This window comes from Stereum hirsutum (genome assembly GCF_000264905.1).
Source record: "Stereum hirsutum FP-91666 SS1 unplaced genomic scaffold STEHIscaffold_4, whole genome shotgun sequence".
Taxonomy (NCBI): Eukaryota; Fungi; Basidiomycota; class Agaricomycetes; order Russulales; family Stereaceae; genus Stereum; species Stereum hirsutum.
In genome coordinates, this window is record NW_006763134.1 from 398,116 (window position 1) to 414,029 (window position 15,914).

The following is a 15,914-nucleotide window of genomic DNA, read 5'->3' on the forward strand; positions in this document are numbered from 1 at the left end:
CCAGATAAGAGCTACCCTCACAAGACAGGCAAATCCCAGCAGACAAGCCAGTTTATAAAACACTGACATCGAGATTCAAGTTATAGTAACTACCGCGAAGGTTCTACGAACCGAGCTTGAAGAATGTTCCTTAGAGTCAAGTTCACCGCAAAAGCTCAAAGACAGCAACCTGGATAAGTTTTCGTTCTGTAACAAACGACGACGAAGTGCTTGGAGACCAGTCGATGCAGAGTCAAGACTCAAGTTCGAAGCCTGCCTGAGGCCTTGAGGGTCCGAGAAACAGCACGAGCCTGGGAGTGTGAAAACTCTACGCATGACAGTTTCCATGACAGGCATAACCTAATCCTGCGTCCAAAGATGGTAGGACAGAATGGGACCGAATGCCTCGCAAGGGCCGGGTATCGTCACGGTGGCGGGACCCGAGGAGGAGGAACGGCGGAACGCCACAGGGGTTCGGACTCCGCTATAATATTAATACGCCACTAGGATCCTCTTCGTTGTCGCCACATCCTCCTCCCTAAACTCCTAGTCCGACTCTGAGAAAGCCTCAGAGTTCACACTCCCCAGAGACGTTTGAATCCATCGCACATTCCATCTGATCATCCAACATAAAACACAAATAAATGCCCGCCCCACCTCCGCCACCACTCCTCTTCACCCTCAACGACCCCGCGCTCGTTTTTATTCCCTCCGCAACAGCACTGTCGACAGACAATTCAAACCCGAAGCACTCGCACGGCGAGCACGGCGCGCACTCAACTAGAGTTTTCGAACAGGAGGGCGGATCGTGGTCACAGTGTTATTTTACTTCGGTCTATGTGTATACTTGGTACGTCACCGGCATGTCGTCGACGGAAAGACTAATCTGAAACTGAACGATACTTATACTTATACGTATGTTGGTAGTGACTCTGAGCACCAGCGTCGGAGAGAAATTGACGTAGGGGCGGCATATACGAATTTTCAGCTCGAGATCTCGGTGCGTGAAACCGCATATATCCACCTATTGCGCATATATCCCCCTTCTTCATTCACTTCTCCTCATATCCACCTCTCATACCACCCCCACCAGCCACCCCCTCATATCTCCTATCTCAACTCTAACTAATAAAACAGAAACTCCTCTCCCACCTCGTCCTCCAACACCTCCACTCGCCCTTCCCTCCCCACGTCCGCTCGTTCCTAATCGACGGAGCAGCGTACTCGCTCCGATGTGGTGCGTTTTCCCACCTTCTTCGTCTTCTGTGCCACCGAACCGAGAATGATACGAAAACCTCTGGTAAAGACCTCAAACCATGGCCATATGGGGAAACGCTCGAGCTTTCCTGGGGAACGACGCGGCTCGTGCCGATGGGGGAGAAGTGGCAGGTCGGGTTTCGGGTTGTTCAGTCTTGAAGTGTTGAAGTCTTGAGTCAGGGTGGGTTCTTGAGTACTGAGTTGTGGAGTCGAGGTCGAGGTGATACATACGCGTGTTCGGTGATGGAGCGATGGAGAGATGGGTGGTTTGTTCGACGAGGGAGGCCGGGTGGGGTGGGGTGGGTTGGGGTGCATGTAGGGAGCTGTACATATGAAGGATGTATGCGCTTTTGCTGTGGGCTAGTGGGAGCAGGTACACGGAGATACGAAGGGTGTGAGTATACGTATATGCATGATGATGGACAAGGTGATATGTCGCATATATCGTGTGTGGAGGTTCCTGCTGGTCGCAACGTCAGACAGAAAGGACTTGGGGGTGATAGTTATTGGTATGCGGAAGTAGATGGCGAATCCTCCGACGAGAGCAATAAAGGCGCGGGTAGATTGCCAGAGCAGATAGAGTAGAAATACATCCCAGTAATGACCAAACGGTGACGAGCATCGTCCGCCTGAGAAGATAAATAAAATAGCATGGAGGCCTTCACATGTCGTCCACGCTCCAGTTGTAGCTCTCCTGGCCTCGTCGTTTACGCTCGTTTGTGCGCTGGAAGAGTTTCTTCTCGAAGCCGTTGCCACGATCTGTAGGGTATGGTATATGTTATAGCTTGGTCAGAGTGTATGTTCAAGAAGGGGAACACGCACCGACACCGTCCCATCTGTATCCAGGCTTGATACCGAAGCGATTCGGCGGTGGTGCAGGGCCTGTGTACTCTGGTTTCCGTGGTCCCTTCGACCGCTTTTTCTATAACATAATATCATATCGTCAACACCCTCAACTCAAAGACAGAAAACAAGAAACGCACGGTCAAAAATGCAGCCATAGGATCGTTCCACCTGTTCTCGTCCTTCAACCGCGCATTCATCTCCTCGTCGTCCCTCCGTCTCGTAAACTCCTTCCCCTTAATCTTCTCCAGCTCCTTCTTCCGCTCCTCTTCCTCCCCACGCTGCACCAGCCCCTTCCCCCACTCCATCTTCTTCGCCTCCCTCTCTTCCCTCTCCCGCTTCTTCCTCGCCGCCTCCGCCTTCTCCGCCTTCACATCGATCTTCCGCCCCGACATGTCTCGATACACCGTCTCCTGCGCTCGCTCCGCCTCCTCCTTCGACATCTTGACGTCCGCATCGCCAGAAGCCTCTGCCATACGCACAGCGAGCTCCTTCGCAGATAACAATCCTCCTCGATAAGCAGGCTTCGACGTTTCTGTACCGCCGTTCGTATCCACGACCATCGGCTCTTCATCCACAGGCAATGGCGGCGTAGGTTCCCGAATCGTCGCCCAGCCCGAATCTTCCTCTCCACCTTCTCCTCCTGGTCCTTTACCTCCCTCGGCTGCACCACCTCCGACCCTCCGCTTCTTGAACCCCCGATCCGACGCGACGACCGCATCCTTCATATCCTCATCCTCATCCTTCGCATTCAAACTCGCCCAGCCCGCCTCATCCTCATCTACTATCTTTGCTCCATATCCTTTTGGTATCGTACTATGCGTGGACGTGGAGGCGGAGGTGGAAGAGGAGGAGGGCGATTCGAAAGCGGCTTTACGTTTCTTTTTCTTCTTGGTCGGTTCGCGGGCGAGGATGGCGTCTGCTTTCGGGCCGGACATGTATTTCTCGGCGAGGTAGGCTTTCATTGACATTGTGGGTGCTTATTGGGAGAGAGTCGTGAGGTGTATTGGGGGAGAGGTGGAGGTAGGACGAGGAGGGAGTGGGAAGTAGTGGGAGGTGGTAGGAGGTGGTGGTGGTGGAAGGAGGACGAGTGTCGTTCGCGCTGGAAGTGTGGCGTGGCGTGTAGCGGGCCGGATTCTGCCGGAGAGGGGCGCACGGTGCCACAGTGACACTTCTCACGATTGGTGAAAAGCGTAATTATATTATTTCTTCTCAATTTCTTCTCTTCTCAGCTCTGACTTCCTGGATTTTCCTTTTCATCGCTTCCATGGCCATGCGTATTGGCACCTCTGCAATTTTGTCCTACTTATCGGGGGGCCGGTTGTTGTGGCCCTGTGACTGCGGAGGTTCTCTCAACTGGCAGCGATTGTCATCTCGCTATCTCGTCTTCCTCTCTCAATCCTCTCTTCCCGAACCGTCTCTTTCGAGCTCTGGAAGGGAAGTCTGAGATACCGCTACAGTGCTACAGTACAGTGTTACTGCCAGTCCTAGTGCTCGCTCGCAGTCGTCACCTAGCCGCCGCGCTCTGCATATGATATATCGATATCTGGGCCATTAGCCTTCCGACAGCCTTATCTTGCACCATATACACATATCTCAATCACAGCTCGAAGAGCTCCCTCGGGCTTCAAAGCTTCACAAACGTATCTTCACACTTCACTGGCAGGGCAGTTGAACCCCCGTCTCCAGTCTCCATCTAACCCGCTCTGAGCTACGGCTTCGACATTGATACGGGCTTCAAGCTCTGACTTCTCCTCGTTCAACCCCGATCCTCTACTTGTTGACCTTGAGCTTGAACTTGGGCCAGATTCATTTGATTGACATGCCTCCACCGTCTTTATCCCAAAGAGCGCAAAACCGGCTCGAGAATGATCTATATACGCGATAGTGAGTCCTCGTCTTACTCCTCGTCCTAGTCCTACTTCTCATTCCTCATGTCTTCTCGCTCGCATCGCTCCTGACTCTAATCCCATACTTATGCCTGATGTTTCGAACTACGCTCCGAACGGCCTGGAAATGGAAATATAAAATACAGCACGATTCCATCAACACGCAAATTCTACGACGCGATACATAACCCGGACGGGGTCATCAATCTCGCGACGGCAGAGAACGGGCTGATGTGCGATGAGTTGTTGAAGGTTGGTCTTGGTTTTCTTCTCTTTTTGTTCTGCCTTGTTGCTGATTTCACGCTGAATTGTTGATGGATCGCGTGGTGGCAGTATATGAATGGGCACTGTGATTTGACTAGGAACCATTTGAAGTATCGTCAGTGTATCTCGTTTCTTTTTTTTCTCTCTCTCTCCCGCATTACATCATCGCCCTACCACTCCACGTCAACCTCGCACTACAAAATCGGAATGGCTGACATCTCTCATTGACACAGGCGCATCCCTCCTCAAATCCCACACCCCCTCCCTCCTCTCCGCCCTTCCCCTCTACATAAACACCTACGCCCATCCTCTGACCCCCGTGACCTCCGAGCAGGTCGTCATCGGCCCCGGCCTAGGGTCTATATTCGCGCATTTCGTGTGGACGGTGTGTGATGAGGGAGACGGCGTGTTGCTCACCACGGTGAATCCATAACTCCACGTCTTCAAAGCTGCTTGCTGACTTGTCAATGGTGTCGTGCATTATAAATCAGCCATTCTACGGTCCGTTTAACTCGCTCTCACTCTAGCCTGAGGTAGAGAACACGAGCAGCTGATGAATCATTTATCATTTATCATTTAACGGATAGACGAATATGAACGCGACATCATCTACCCCTCGCGCGCTCAACTCGTCTTGGCACACATTCCGGCCTCTGTCGACCCGCTTTCTATCGAGTGTATTCCTTTCATCAGACAGACGATCATTGACTCTCTAGAAAATTCTGATGGGGGAGGGAATGGGAACGGGAACGGGACGAAGATAAAGGTGTTGTTGTTATGCAATCCGCATAATCCACTGGGGAGAGCGTATCCTGAGGAAACGGTGTTGGCGTATGCGGAGATCGCAGAAGAGGTGCCCATCTCCCCATTCTTCGCGCAATCTTACAAACGCTCATCAAAGATGCGCACATACTCACGTCGGTATTAATGCCTTCTGTCTTCTCGGAGAAATCAGTTCAACCTACACCTCCTCGTCGACGAAGCCTTCGCGAACCAAATCTTCCCCAGCTCATTCATTCCCTCCCCTACGCCCTTCACCTCCATCCTCAGTCTCGACCTCAATGGTTCAGGCAAATGCGACCCCTCGAGAATGCACGTCGACACAGCGAGAGTGCACGTCCTCACCGGCCCCACGAAAACCTTCGGCGCCTCAGGCATCAAAGTCGGCGCGCTGGTCTCACAGGCGAACCCGGTGCTGGTAGCGATGTTGAATGCGGCGCTGAGGGCGACGCCGGTGTCGAGTGCGGCGGATGGGTTGATGACGGGGGTTTTATGTGGGGAGATTGAGGAAGAGTTGGAGAGTGAGGATAGTGGGAATCGGAATGGAGAGGGAAAGGGAAAGGGTGAGAGTGAAGAGCTGGGGACGGGGCTGGGAGGGTTCGCGAGGTGGTTTTTGGAGGAGAATAGGAGGCGGTTGAGTGTGGCGTTTGAGTTGGTGGGTGCGTGGTGTGTGTTCCATAAGATCGAGTATGTTTCCAATTCTTCATGACCAGTTAGTCTGCATGATTGTGTTTTTCGTTGTTGATGTGATGTTCTTCCTCAGCTTCGTCCCGCCCTCCGCAGGCGTCTTCTTCCTAGTCGATTTCGACTCGATCATGCCGAAACATGGACCCAGTTCAGATGGCTCCGGCCTAGGGATGCTGCTGTCGAATGAAGAGAGGTTGGATAATGCGGTAGCTGCGATGCTTGAGCAGGGTGTGTTTATCGTACGTTCTATCCTGGAGCTGCCTTTGTTTCGTCTCACCGACATCATCATGGTGTCCATCTCCCTCCCGTTCACTTCGTTTTAGCGTCCGACGAACACGTATGCAGATCCGATCCCTACTCGTTTTCGAATGACGTTCACGCTTCCGGAGAACGAGATGAAGGTGAGCGTCCTTTTCTCCTCCTCTTTTGTTACGTCCGCTCTATTCTTTCTCCTTTTTATGTCTTCTCTTCTGTTCCTCTGTTACAGTCGTAGATGGTGAGACTGAATATTCATGAATATTTATAGTTGGCTCTGAGAAGGATCGACAAGGCGTTCAGGCTGCCGGAGTGCCCTGGTTTAACACTTCCACAGTGAATACAGGGTAATATGAAATTCCAGCGATAGGAGAGGTACAATCATGGCCATTTTCACTCAAGCGATATACATATATTGATAAAACGCGTATTTTGACTGACTATCCCGAATTTTGTGCTGATTATCGGAGCATTACTTGCGCATGGTTGCATGACCTTCCGTGCTCGAAGCATTGCGTGCTGGTGTTTCGGATTTTTCCCTGTCTCTAGGATATATCTCCGTCGTTCGTCGATTCTTAACATTGAAGTCTTGTTCACGGTCACCTCTTCTACATCCCTTACGAAAACCCCTCTCTTCCCCGCATTGTTTTGATAAATATCGAATGGTCCTCAAGCCTGCTCACGTCGGGGTCGAAGCTAACCTGGGACTATAGTGGCGGAGAGCATCGAGATGATATCAAAGGAGATGAAGTAGAATAAGGAATGTTTCTTGGCGAAAAAAAAAAGAAATCGGGTGAAGGAAACGACAGAACATGACATGTACAGGGCTGAGGAAAAGAATATTCAGGTCGGTATCTGCAGAGGGCGCCACCAGTCGTCTTGCGAAGGTGAACGGCGCTAAACTCCGTATCCTTCGGCAGTCTGTTGTCCTCGATTCACCTCAGCCATACCAGGACGTACAGAAACTTCTGGCGACGGCTTACTCTAGGTGCGTGGGCATAATACAGCTAGGAGAGACCTTCAAATGGGGTTATACATGTCATTTGATCTTTCTGTTGGGCGCATACAGCTGCCAGGATTACTGCTGACATCGGGACGAACTCGTAGGACTTAACCTTGGTTATTTTGACCCTCCAGTTCTGTCATATTTCCAACTTCTTAGGTGTTTACAGTGACAGGAAGACATGAAATACAGCTCCTTCATACAAGACTACAGCTCTTAGAGTTTGATGCCTCTATGCAGCTGACGGCGTACTACTAATTCTGTGAGATCTCGACACAGCCGCATAATCTGACCCGCTGCAGATGTAGGATGTGCTGTACTGAAGCACTACACAACCCATATTTCGATATATCGGTGCAAGCTCTTAGAGATCATTGTAAATGCACTGTCCACGGAAAGTATCACGATGCTATATAGCGCGATGTTTCATGAACCATACTCCTAGTATGCGCATGTCCTTCGCGACTTTGCCTTATTGCTCGGAGCTGCACCATCGACCGTCCCATCTGCCTTTCGGTTCTGGTTACGCTCCGTTAAGAATGTGCAATGCTGATGCGTTTAGCTAATGTCGGGGGTTTCCAATCGGAACGGTATGTATCTTCAACCTCATACAGCTGGCTCTACTGCTGTTCATAGATGATACAGTCTCTGTCACCCTTAACATCTGTAGTGCTGAATTTGCAGAGCGAGTTGCGCGTTAGCTGTAATTATGCCGCTTCATTGTGTATAAAAATGTTAGAGGAGACGGTGGTACATCCCTCCCCTCCCTCTCCCCTGTCGGGTTTTCACACTGTGGTAGCTCCACCTCCCAACCTCAAAAATTTCCCTACAATGGTCAGAATGGTGAGCTGGTTCTGATTTTTACATTGCACGCCCCTTCATGAATGTGCTCGTACAGTGCGACCCACTATACTTTTACTCCTCCCTCATGCAAACATTCAGTCCAGAGGAAGTCGCGCTTCTTCTTGCACAAACGCCTGCACCCTCACCCAATTTGATGGCACTATTCCCACTCCCGGATATCATCCCCACTAAACCCATGTTACGCCAAACCCGTTACGTCGCGTACCAGGGCAGAGGGAGACAAGATGTTAATAATCTTCGCTCTGCCCGGCTTTACTTCATTGGCCGCAACGCTGTGAACGGCCAAGACGAAGCTGGAGTTCTCTTGCGCGATGGGAAGGCTGGCCGCTTCAGGTCGAACTACGATTACAGCACTTCGATGTGCTTTTTTGACAGAGCCACTACCGTTAAGATACAAATACGGGTGCGTAATGAGATAATTATATTTTTCGACAACCAAAAATATAACCCCCTCTCCAGCCCTTGGGTATCACCGACGTCCGTCTCAGGGATGGCCATGATCGGCAGATTCCACTCGTCGAAGGCGGAAGGATGCTCACCTTTGACGTCATGGTTAAGCGCGTTTCATCTGCCATCTCCACGTTCTTCAGGGTACGTGCAAAGTGGAACATCCAACGCTTTGTCTCAGATGCAATCGGTTTTAGGAAAACAATGTCGTTATCAGCGGACAACGTCTTACCGATTCAAACGTCGTCTTGATAGGGCTCACTTGGGTTTCGACGGGAAGCATTCAGCCTCTCCTTCAGCTTACATTTTGAGACTGGCTGCATCGCCAGAAGCCTCGAGGTAAGACTTCCTTGTCGTTCTATTTACTCAGACACCCTGTGACTGAGAATTCATTGTTGTTATTGTTTTTCCTAGGAAGATTGACGTCCTGACCGTAACGAATCGGGTGGTGTCGTTTCACGGCATCCGTTGGTTACTAGTTAGGCTATCCATCTTCTTCGATAGCGCTGAATCCTGATATCACCATTGTTATGCATGTGCTTCGTGTTTTGCTTTTGCTTTTGCTTTGTCCTATGCTTTCTGTTGCTCGCTTGTTTTTCGAGCTTTCCTGTTCTCATGATAACACTTTGCTGTAGACTATTACTTCGCACCTCTTGCTTGCTCAAATTCCGAGGCTCTTAACTTTTAGAAAATCAAAACCCAAGTTTTTACTGCTTATCAGGGAACTCATACATGCTTGTTTGGAAATTATATGCGCCGATTGTAGCTCCATTTAGCCCACAGGGCGGCGAGATACTCATGAAGCACCCGACGTTCTGATAGCATATAAACTATCATGCTCTCTGCGCGAGGCTTTCACGAGAAACTTCGAACCATCTATTCCTCCATCATCGTTTAAGTTATGAGTATGGAAGAAAGAGTAGACGAGATAAGTACGTCTTTGTCCTCGTCAAATTGCGCGCCATAGCCATATAAGTCATTCACGATTGGCATGTAAGTAAACGGTCGCCAATGAAATATGAGGTAGGTAGCTGCCAGTCTACGCCAGCGACGAATAGTCCCCGCACTCCAAGTTTTCGACAGTCTATTCAGGCGTCCGTTACGCTAGAACTCCGTTCGACGTATTCTCGATGTGTGGGACAGGTATAAAATATGCTGTTCTGAAGGTACGGGGAATATAGCACACACATGTCGTTAGGTATGAACCAGTCAATGCTGCATCATCTGCCGTACCCCTGGTCTTCGCCAGCCTCGTTTTCGGTATAAAGGTATACAGATTTACCAAAATCAGCACTACTGAAGTTCTCTTTCACGATGATACGCCTCCCAAATTTTGGGTGATTTTAGCTCCGCTGAACGATTCTTTGATCCCTGAAACTCCCACAGAGGCGTTACATCTTTTGTAAGTAGGGGACGACGAATCTGTAGTTCTAAATGGCGCTCACTGAATGTCATGCAGTGTGGTACTTGCATAGTAGCAATTGCAAGTATTGCTCTTGTATTGTTACACGCCCTAATACAGACTTTTAAGCACTGTTGGATCTCAAACCCAAATTATCGAGATCCTTCGGAGAGCTCTGGATTCGGAGCGGATTGTGTGGTGCCTTACTTCTCCCTGCATGTCGTCTCCACGAGGTTGTAACATTGTGTTGGTGGACTGGATGAGGACGAACACTTACAAACGTATAATGTATGCACGGCCTACTGTCATGGTTGAAAATCTATTCAAGTACCATCGGAGACGTCTGAAGCATGCCACACAGTATTGTCTTTTCATGCATGAGTCATAACAGTAAAGTCTATGGTCAATGCTGCAGTATGTGCAGGCGGTTGTTGTACGTCCATGATCTACGCCGCAGCAGACGAAACAATAAGTAGCTGAGGCTCGAGACAATAACACGGACGCCTGCAACTGCAGCGGACAAAACTATCTCTTAGATAAGAACTCCGTTGGTTGACTATGGACAATAGACACCGCACAAGCTCCACCTGTGCCTCGCCTTTGTGCTTTTCTCTAAGACGAGAAAGGCAAGCCACTTCGATAAACAGGTCAAACAGTGAGAGAGGATAATCAGAGAAGAAGCTGTAATACATCCATTCGAAGAAGAAATTAGATAGTAGATACATGAATAGATAGTGCACATCGTACAGAGACTCAAGAAAATGTCCCGTAAGATGAACAAATAGTAGGAAGACGAATAGACGAAGTATGTCCACGAAAGATAGTACACCATCATTTATTTGGTGTTAGTAGCGAGAAATAGCACGAACAATTCTCCCCATGTTTCTGCAACCAGATCATACATCCCCTTCAACAACCCTCGGAACCACGACAATATACAAGAAATAAGTATACGAACCTAGAGGGACACGTAAATCGCTGCCCACATGTGCGAGCAGCTACGCTCTATCAACAATCCAAAGGGGAGTGCCAGTATCGCTCTCATCTTCTTCATCACATCTCACCAGCTCACGAACAATCATATGAAACGCTCAAACCGCCGCGTCTGCACCATTTGTACCTGTCTTTCGCAGAGGCCTAGCTGCATGCGTCCGTGCCCTCCCGCCAACACTAGCAACGACCACACGATATGGATGGACCCTCGTGCCCGCCGCCAGCTTGCACTCCGGAGACCTTAGGTATCTCAATCCGTTGCGACCAAGTAACAGAAGCGGATCGGCGATCCTTGGCCTCAGACCGGTGCAAGTAGCGGAGGAGGAGGAGCGAGGACCAACAGAAGGAGGAGGCGTGGCCCGAGGGGAAGGAAGGGAAAACGTGGATGTGGACGTAGAGATAGTGGAAACGTGAGGGATATGTGGAGCGGTGGGTGGAGGGAAGATCACGGCGGCGTCGGCATTGTCGAAAGAGTCTGCGATCTCGAGACGGAAGCGTACGTGAGAGCATCTGTTCGTGACGATTGTGGCGGTGGCGGTTGTGGTAGTTGGTGCAGAGCCGAGGTTGACAGGAGGAATGGCTTTGGCGCGACGAGAGCAGGTGGGATGATAAGATGAGGGTGTGCAGATTTTCGAGGGCGACATCGGCATAGGTGGTGGTGAGGAGGAGGGAGACGTTGGGGCGGTAGAGAAGGACGAGGATGGAGATGAGGAGAGACGAGAGGTAGTTGTGCAGGTGGAGGCGATGGAGAATTGGCGTGTGCGGACATCTTCAGCCTTCGAGATGGGCAGAGCAATGCCGCTCTCCCTCAGCAGGGAGGCCTATGGAAGTGATCAGTACATGGCCGTGTGATGAGTTTTGGTAGATACATACATCAGTCAAGCCATGGGAACCGTCATTGTATCCAGGAAGATGGAGGGAGCGAAGAGAGGGGAGCATCGGCCGCTCGAAGGAGACGGAATACGAGTTCGATGATGCAGAAGATGACGAAGCCATTGATACAGCGATAGTGATGTGATGGCGAAGATGATAGGCGTGCTGGTGGGATGATAAATATAACTTCGAAGCAGTATCGAATACAGATGGAAGAGGCGCACGACTACGACCAGAAGGTATATGGGATGTTCGAGAGGCAGGAAGGGATGTTCCAGCAAGAAGATGAGAGCTACAGTTTACACCAGAAGACCTGCCTTTTATCTAGATAGACGAAGTACAAGACAGGAAGAAGCCTAAAGAAGACAAGCAGAACAGTCCAATAGGGGAAACTTGAATCAGGGGAGAAATGGTGTTGTCGGACGGCGGGATGGCTCCATGTGAGCCACAGAGCGCCAGCTTTATATTTCGTATACCTTAAGTTCCACAGCTAAGCGAGATTCGTTGACAAAGTCGCGCTTGCCGTGATCAACAAACGGACTCGACGTGTTGGCTCGTAGCCGCGGAGTGCTCATGGATCGATGAGAGCACCCGACAGTCCGAAGAACAAAGCATGCGTGGGTTTTGTGCGGGGTGCACAAAAGACTTCCTTTGTTCGACGGGTTTGGAAATGGCGGCTATGCGCGACGAACACAGAGGTCAATTTCAAAATGGCCAATGCCACGGATGTTGGTCCTTTGCTGGAAACATGTACCCAGTACACAGTGGAATGAAGAAGCTGGTAGACTGGTGGAAGCAAGCAAGACGAGGAGGAGAGGAAAGAGGCGAATGTCTGACGAGGCGTGACAAAACAATGCCGGTCACTTTTTTCCCACGAACCGTCACAATCCAGAAACAAACTTTTCTCTTGATTTTCTCCTGCAATGCTCCTCGTCTGACTTACCTTTGATTTATCCATCTACCATGGCCGAACCCACACCTAAACTACGAATTGTATGTCGCCAATAATCCTACTATATCGTCTCCAAAGTCTTATTGACGCAAGCTATATCGCCGTGTTGCCACAATTGCTCGAATGACACTGGTCTTCAGATGAAGGGGGCGGAGCCAGATCTCTCAGCGGCGACTTTCCAAATCTTTGACGAGTCACACACAATGGGGAATGCGCTTAGATGGATTATTATGAAAAAGTGCGTAGCGGTACCTTCATTGACAGCTAACAACTGAGACTGAAAGCCGCGATCTACTTGCAGCCCGAATGTAGAGTTCTGTGGATACAGGTGAGAGCTAGCAACTTTTGTTCTTATTGTTTTCTTCGGTCTCTGTTTTCCACGTATCTCAAGAACCTACGGATACGACTCTTCTGTGATTGTTTTGTGTCACCCCAATATGGCGGGTCAAAGACTGCTGTGGGAACCCGCCGTTCTCGTGTTGTGGCACCAACAAGCGCCAACTTCTTGACTGCCCAATATTTTACACGCGTAGCGACGAGGGCCCCTGTCCGTGCCGTACAACTGTTCCATCTTCAGTCCCTATCCACTATGAGGATTCAACTACTTGGCCCGGATCGCTTTTCTTCGCTAGAAGTGGACTCTTCCCGTCTTACCGCCACACCCGACAGGGTTGATCCTGCTCATCGAACATCCGCAGCGTGTAACAACATAGTCTAGTACCGGATGCTTTGAACGTCAGAAAGTGATTTCACAGAGCTCCAGACCTCTTTCTCTGCTTTGTTTTCACCGGGTACATCGGTTCGCTCACCGAAATTACCCTCGTCTTCTGTCTTCACACCCGCCACTTGTGGGAGGTAGGTACACTGCGCCCTTCTAGTTCGCACGTCTAACGACGAGCTTCCCCGTCGGGTTTTGTGAAACATTCTACGATGATGGTATTAAGCCTTCGTCGGCGGCTCGTAGCATGCGGACGAACATTGCTTTGTTGTATGGTGGTACACACCCCGTACTCGTCGCCACACACTCGGTTTTCTTGTTCAAGTCTGTATGTTCAACATACACGAGTACTAACACGAGGCCCGACAGAATGATCCACTCATTCAACACCTCCACCTCGTAGCCTCGAGGCTTGGACAGGGGTACAGCCGGTGTCCCGTTCCAAATTGTGGTCGGATTGTCGTACCGAATCTTGTCATACGAGACTTTGAACGAACAGCTGTGCCGCTCATTCCTTTCTTCTCCTCATCGGGCTTTCCCTGCCTTCCCCCTTTCTCACCCCCTTCTTGACGCCGTAAAACCGGGTATGACATGAGGAGTCACGGATTACTCCTGTAATTTCCATTCGCCCGTACATAGGTGGTTGGGCGACTGAGCCACCATTTCATCACCTCCCCTCCGTAGCGAAGCACAGGAGCACAACTGTTTCCCAGGAAATGGTGGTCGGATCCTCCCACAGATTCCACAGCTTCACCCACACCGATAGACGTTATCACTTCTTCCTTTGTTCTCCACTCTCGTCATCTTGTCATCTTGTCCTGAGGAGCGTCGCAGATATCCACTCGTTTACGCATGGTCCCTGAGCCACCACTCATTCTCTCATCACCTCCACCTCGTAACCTCGAGGCACCACTGTAGGGACCGGGCGGTCGTACCGATCGCTACCCACATCACGGACACCTGGGGCCTGCGCCACTCCATTCCTTTGTTCTACCCTTTAGGCTTGCTTCCGTGTTCCTTGCGATTTGCAATGACGGTGATCGTTCGTTGATAGCCTCGTTGCACTGTTGATAGCCTCATGGGCCTGGTTGATAGCCTCATGGCACAACCCTAGATTCGTTGATTCTTCTCATCCTTCTCAATATCTCTATTTCCTCTAGTTCGCTTTTGGCATCCTCTGGTTTCCTTCCATCGTGCTGATATTTGTGCTTGAATAGTGTCCCGCATCCTTCGGAGAACTTCATCCAACTGCGGATCCAGATGTATGGTACGTTCGGCCGATCCTTCATCTGCACCCCCTATCCTCCTCTCTTTCCCTTTTCTGTCTCCATCTCATCCCTCCCCTTCCCCACCCTGGAGCATGCAACTCAGTATCCCTCCGATATCATCGCTGTACTGACCTTAATTCCTATGACATGTTTCGCAGATGGCCTCTCCGCCCTCGCCACACTCGAAAAAGCGTTGTACGACCTCGACGCGCTCTATGCCACGATTGAAGAATCGTATAAAAAGAGCCTCGTAAACGATACGTATGAACGCTTCGAGGAGAAGGCCTGAGGCCTGAGTGCTTGGGCACGCACTCGAGTGTACTCGTCGACGAGTCGGATTGAGATTGTGCAACGTTATAATATTGCCTCATAATAAAGTGCGTGTGGTAACTCCAGCGTCTGTTAACTATGTTAGGCTCGACGAATACTTATACGGGAACTACCCTCGACCGTTAGTTTGAGGATGTATTCTCTTCCTTCCTTCCGGAAAACTAGAATCCAATTAAGCGATCGTCCGGAACGTTGCTCTTCAGCATAAGTATAATGCATACCTCTGTGAGTCAATTGTTGGCTCATCAGGGGAGCCAAAACGTTCCTTGTCTCAGTCGACTTCCTTCGGTCCTTTGACCTTTTCCCCCCGGTAGAAAATGATTAATGAGAAGATGCTACGAAAAGGAGCTCGGCGGAAAGGCGTTCTGCAATGCACAGGGTTTCATCCCCCACCTCATCCGAACAATCATTTCTCACCCGTCAGCTTTGACGTCAATCACTGTCCCGATGTGACTAGGACGCCCGCGTCTAACGACGCGGTCGGGAAAAGCCCTATACAGGCCTTACTCCAGTGTTATCGATCTGCCATGTACAGGAGTGCGGTTCGAAAGTCAATCTACTAACGCTATGGGTCCAAGTTCGCCTCCAAGTGTATACAGGATGCCGCACACTACAGCCGTTTGCATATGAGATCGGAGTGACGCGCGGAGAAAAAAATGGCGTGCCTCAGCCAAACAACGCCATAAACGGCAGTTCACTTCGGCGCGACTTCGGCAGGCTTGTGTGGCGAATGAGTCTGATAAGTTCAGCGTTCAGCTCTGCAAGCTCTGTTTCGTTCTGCCATTGCTTGCGCTCATTGCTCAACAGGCTTATCCAACATACGCTGAATGGACCAAGACTGGACTACTCAGGCTGCCTGGGCCCTCATTGTCCGTCGCCAACTCCATACATCTTCAAATCCTTTCGCAACTTCCATGGTTTTCGAACACTCGTAGGCACTGGTGCAGGTACGGGATTTTGTGATGACGGATGGAAGGAATCGCAGGAGTTCAGATGGTCAGAACTTTGTCAGATGGCTGATATAGAAACATATGTGAGTCGTGTTTCCATCCTATATGCTTTGGTTTCTTGCCTATCCGAGTGTTATGTTCGCAGCGAGCAACTCATGCT

General features: G+C 50.3%; 5 protein-coding genes across 5 annotated transcripts; 3 read left to right on the forward strand and 2 right to left on the reverse strand.

The window, feature by feature from the left end:
• Nucleotides 1–1,691: 1,691 nt before the first annotated feature.
• Nucleotides 1,692–3,119, reverse strand: STEHIDRAFT_93735 (uncharacterized protein). Its single transcript, XM_007301660.1, has 3 exons — nucleotides 2,220–3,119; nucleotides 2,059–2,158; nucleotides 1,692–1,995 (listed from the first exon to the last, which is right to left on the reverse strand). The coding sequence occupies exons 1-3, from the start codon at nucleotides 3,048–3,050 to the stop codon at nucleotides 1,898–1,900; spliced, it is 1,029 nt and encodes a 342-aa protein (XP_007301722.1). The 5' UTR covers nucleotides 3,051–3,119; the 3' UTR covers nucleotides 1,692–1,897.
• A 782-nt stretch (nucleotides 3,120–3,901) lies between these two features.
• Nucleotides 3,902–6,576, forward strand: STEHIDRAFT_166765 (PLP-dependent transferase; the record flags this gene model as incomplete). The annotated part of the gene is made up of 10 exons (XM_007301661.1): nucleotides 3,902–3,966; nucleotides 4,115–4,220; nucleotides 4,302–4,347; nucleotides 4,466–4,653; nucleotides 4,724–4,733; nucleotides 4,820–5,085; nucleotides 5,188–5,699; nucleotides 5,776–5,938; nucleotides 6,023–6,100; nucleotides 6,226–6,576. 10 exons carry the CDS (start codon nucleotides 3,902–3,904, stop codon nucleotides 6,292–6,294), a joined length of 1,503 nt encoding a protein of 500 aa, XP_007301723.1. The 3' UTR covers nucleotides 6,295–6,576.
• Nucleotides 6,577–7,788: 1,212 nt separating this feature from the next.
• Nucleotides 7,789–8,785, forward strand: STEHIDRAFT_109104 (uncharacterized protein; the record flags this gene model as incomplete). Its single annotated transcript, XM_007301662.1, has 5 exons — nucleotides 7,789–7,800; nucleotides 7,856–8,224; nucleotides 8,281–8,412; nucleotides 8,486–8,607; nucleotides 8,683–8,785. The coding sequence occupies 5 exons, from the start codon at nucleotides 7,789–7,791 to the stop codon at nucleotides 8,783–8,785; spliced, it is 738 nt and encodes a 245-aa protein (XP_007301724.1).
• A 1,976-nt stretch (nucleotides 8,786–10,761) lies between these two features.
• Nucleotides 10,762–11,659, reverse strand: STEHIDRAFT_109105 (uncharacterized protein; the record flags this gene model as incomplete). The annotated part of the gene is made up of 2 exons (XM_007301663.1): nucleotides 10,762–11,484; nucleotides 11,537–11,659. The coding sequence occupies 2 exons, from the start codon at nucleotides 11,657–11,659 to the stop codon at nucleotides 10,762–10,764; spliced, it is 846 nt and encodes a 281-aa protein (XP_007301725.1).
• Nucleotides 11,660–12,628: 969 nt separating this feature from the next.
• Nucleotides 12,629–14,763, forward strand: STEHIDRAFT_53139 (RBP11-like subunits of RNA polymerase; the record flags this gene model as incomplete). Its single annotated transcript, XM_007301474.1, has 4 exons — nucleotides 12,629–12,726; nucleotides 12,790–12,816; nucleotides 14,424–14,473; nucleotides 14,633–14,763. 4 exons carry the CDS (start codon nucleotides 12,629–12,631, stop codon nucleotides 14,761–14,763), a joined length of 306 nt encoding a protein of 101 aa, XP_007301536.1.
• Nucleotides 14,764–15,914: the final 1,151 nt, after the last annotated feature.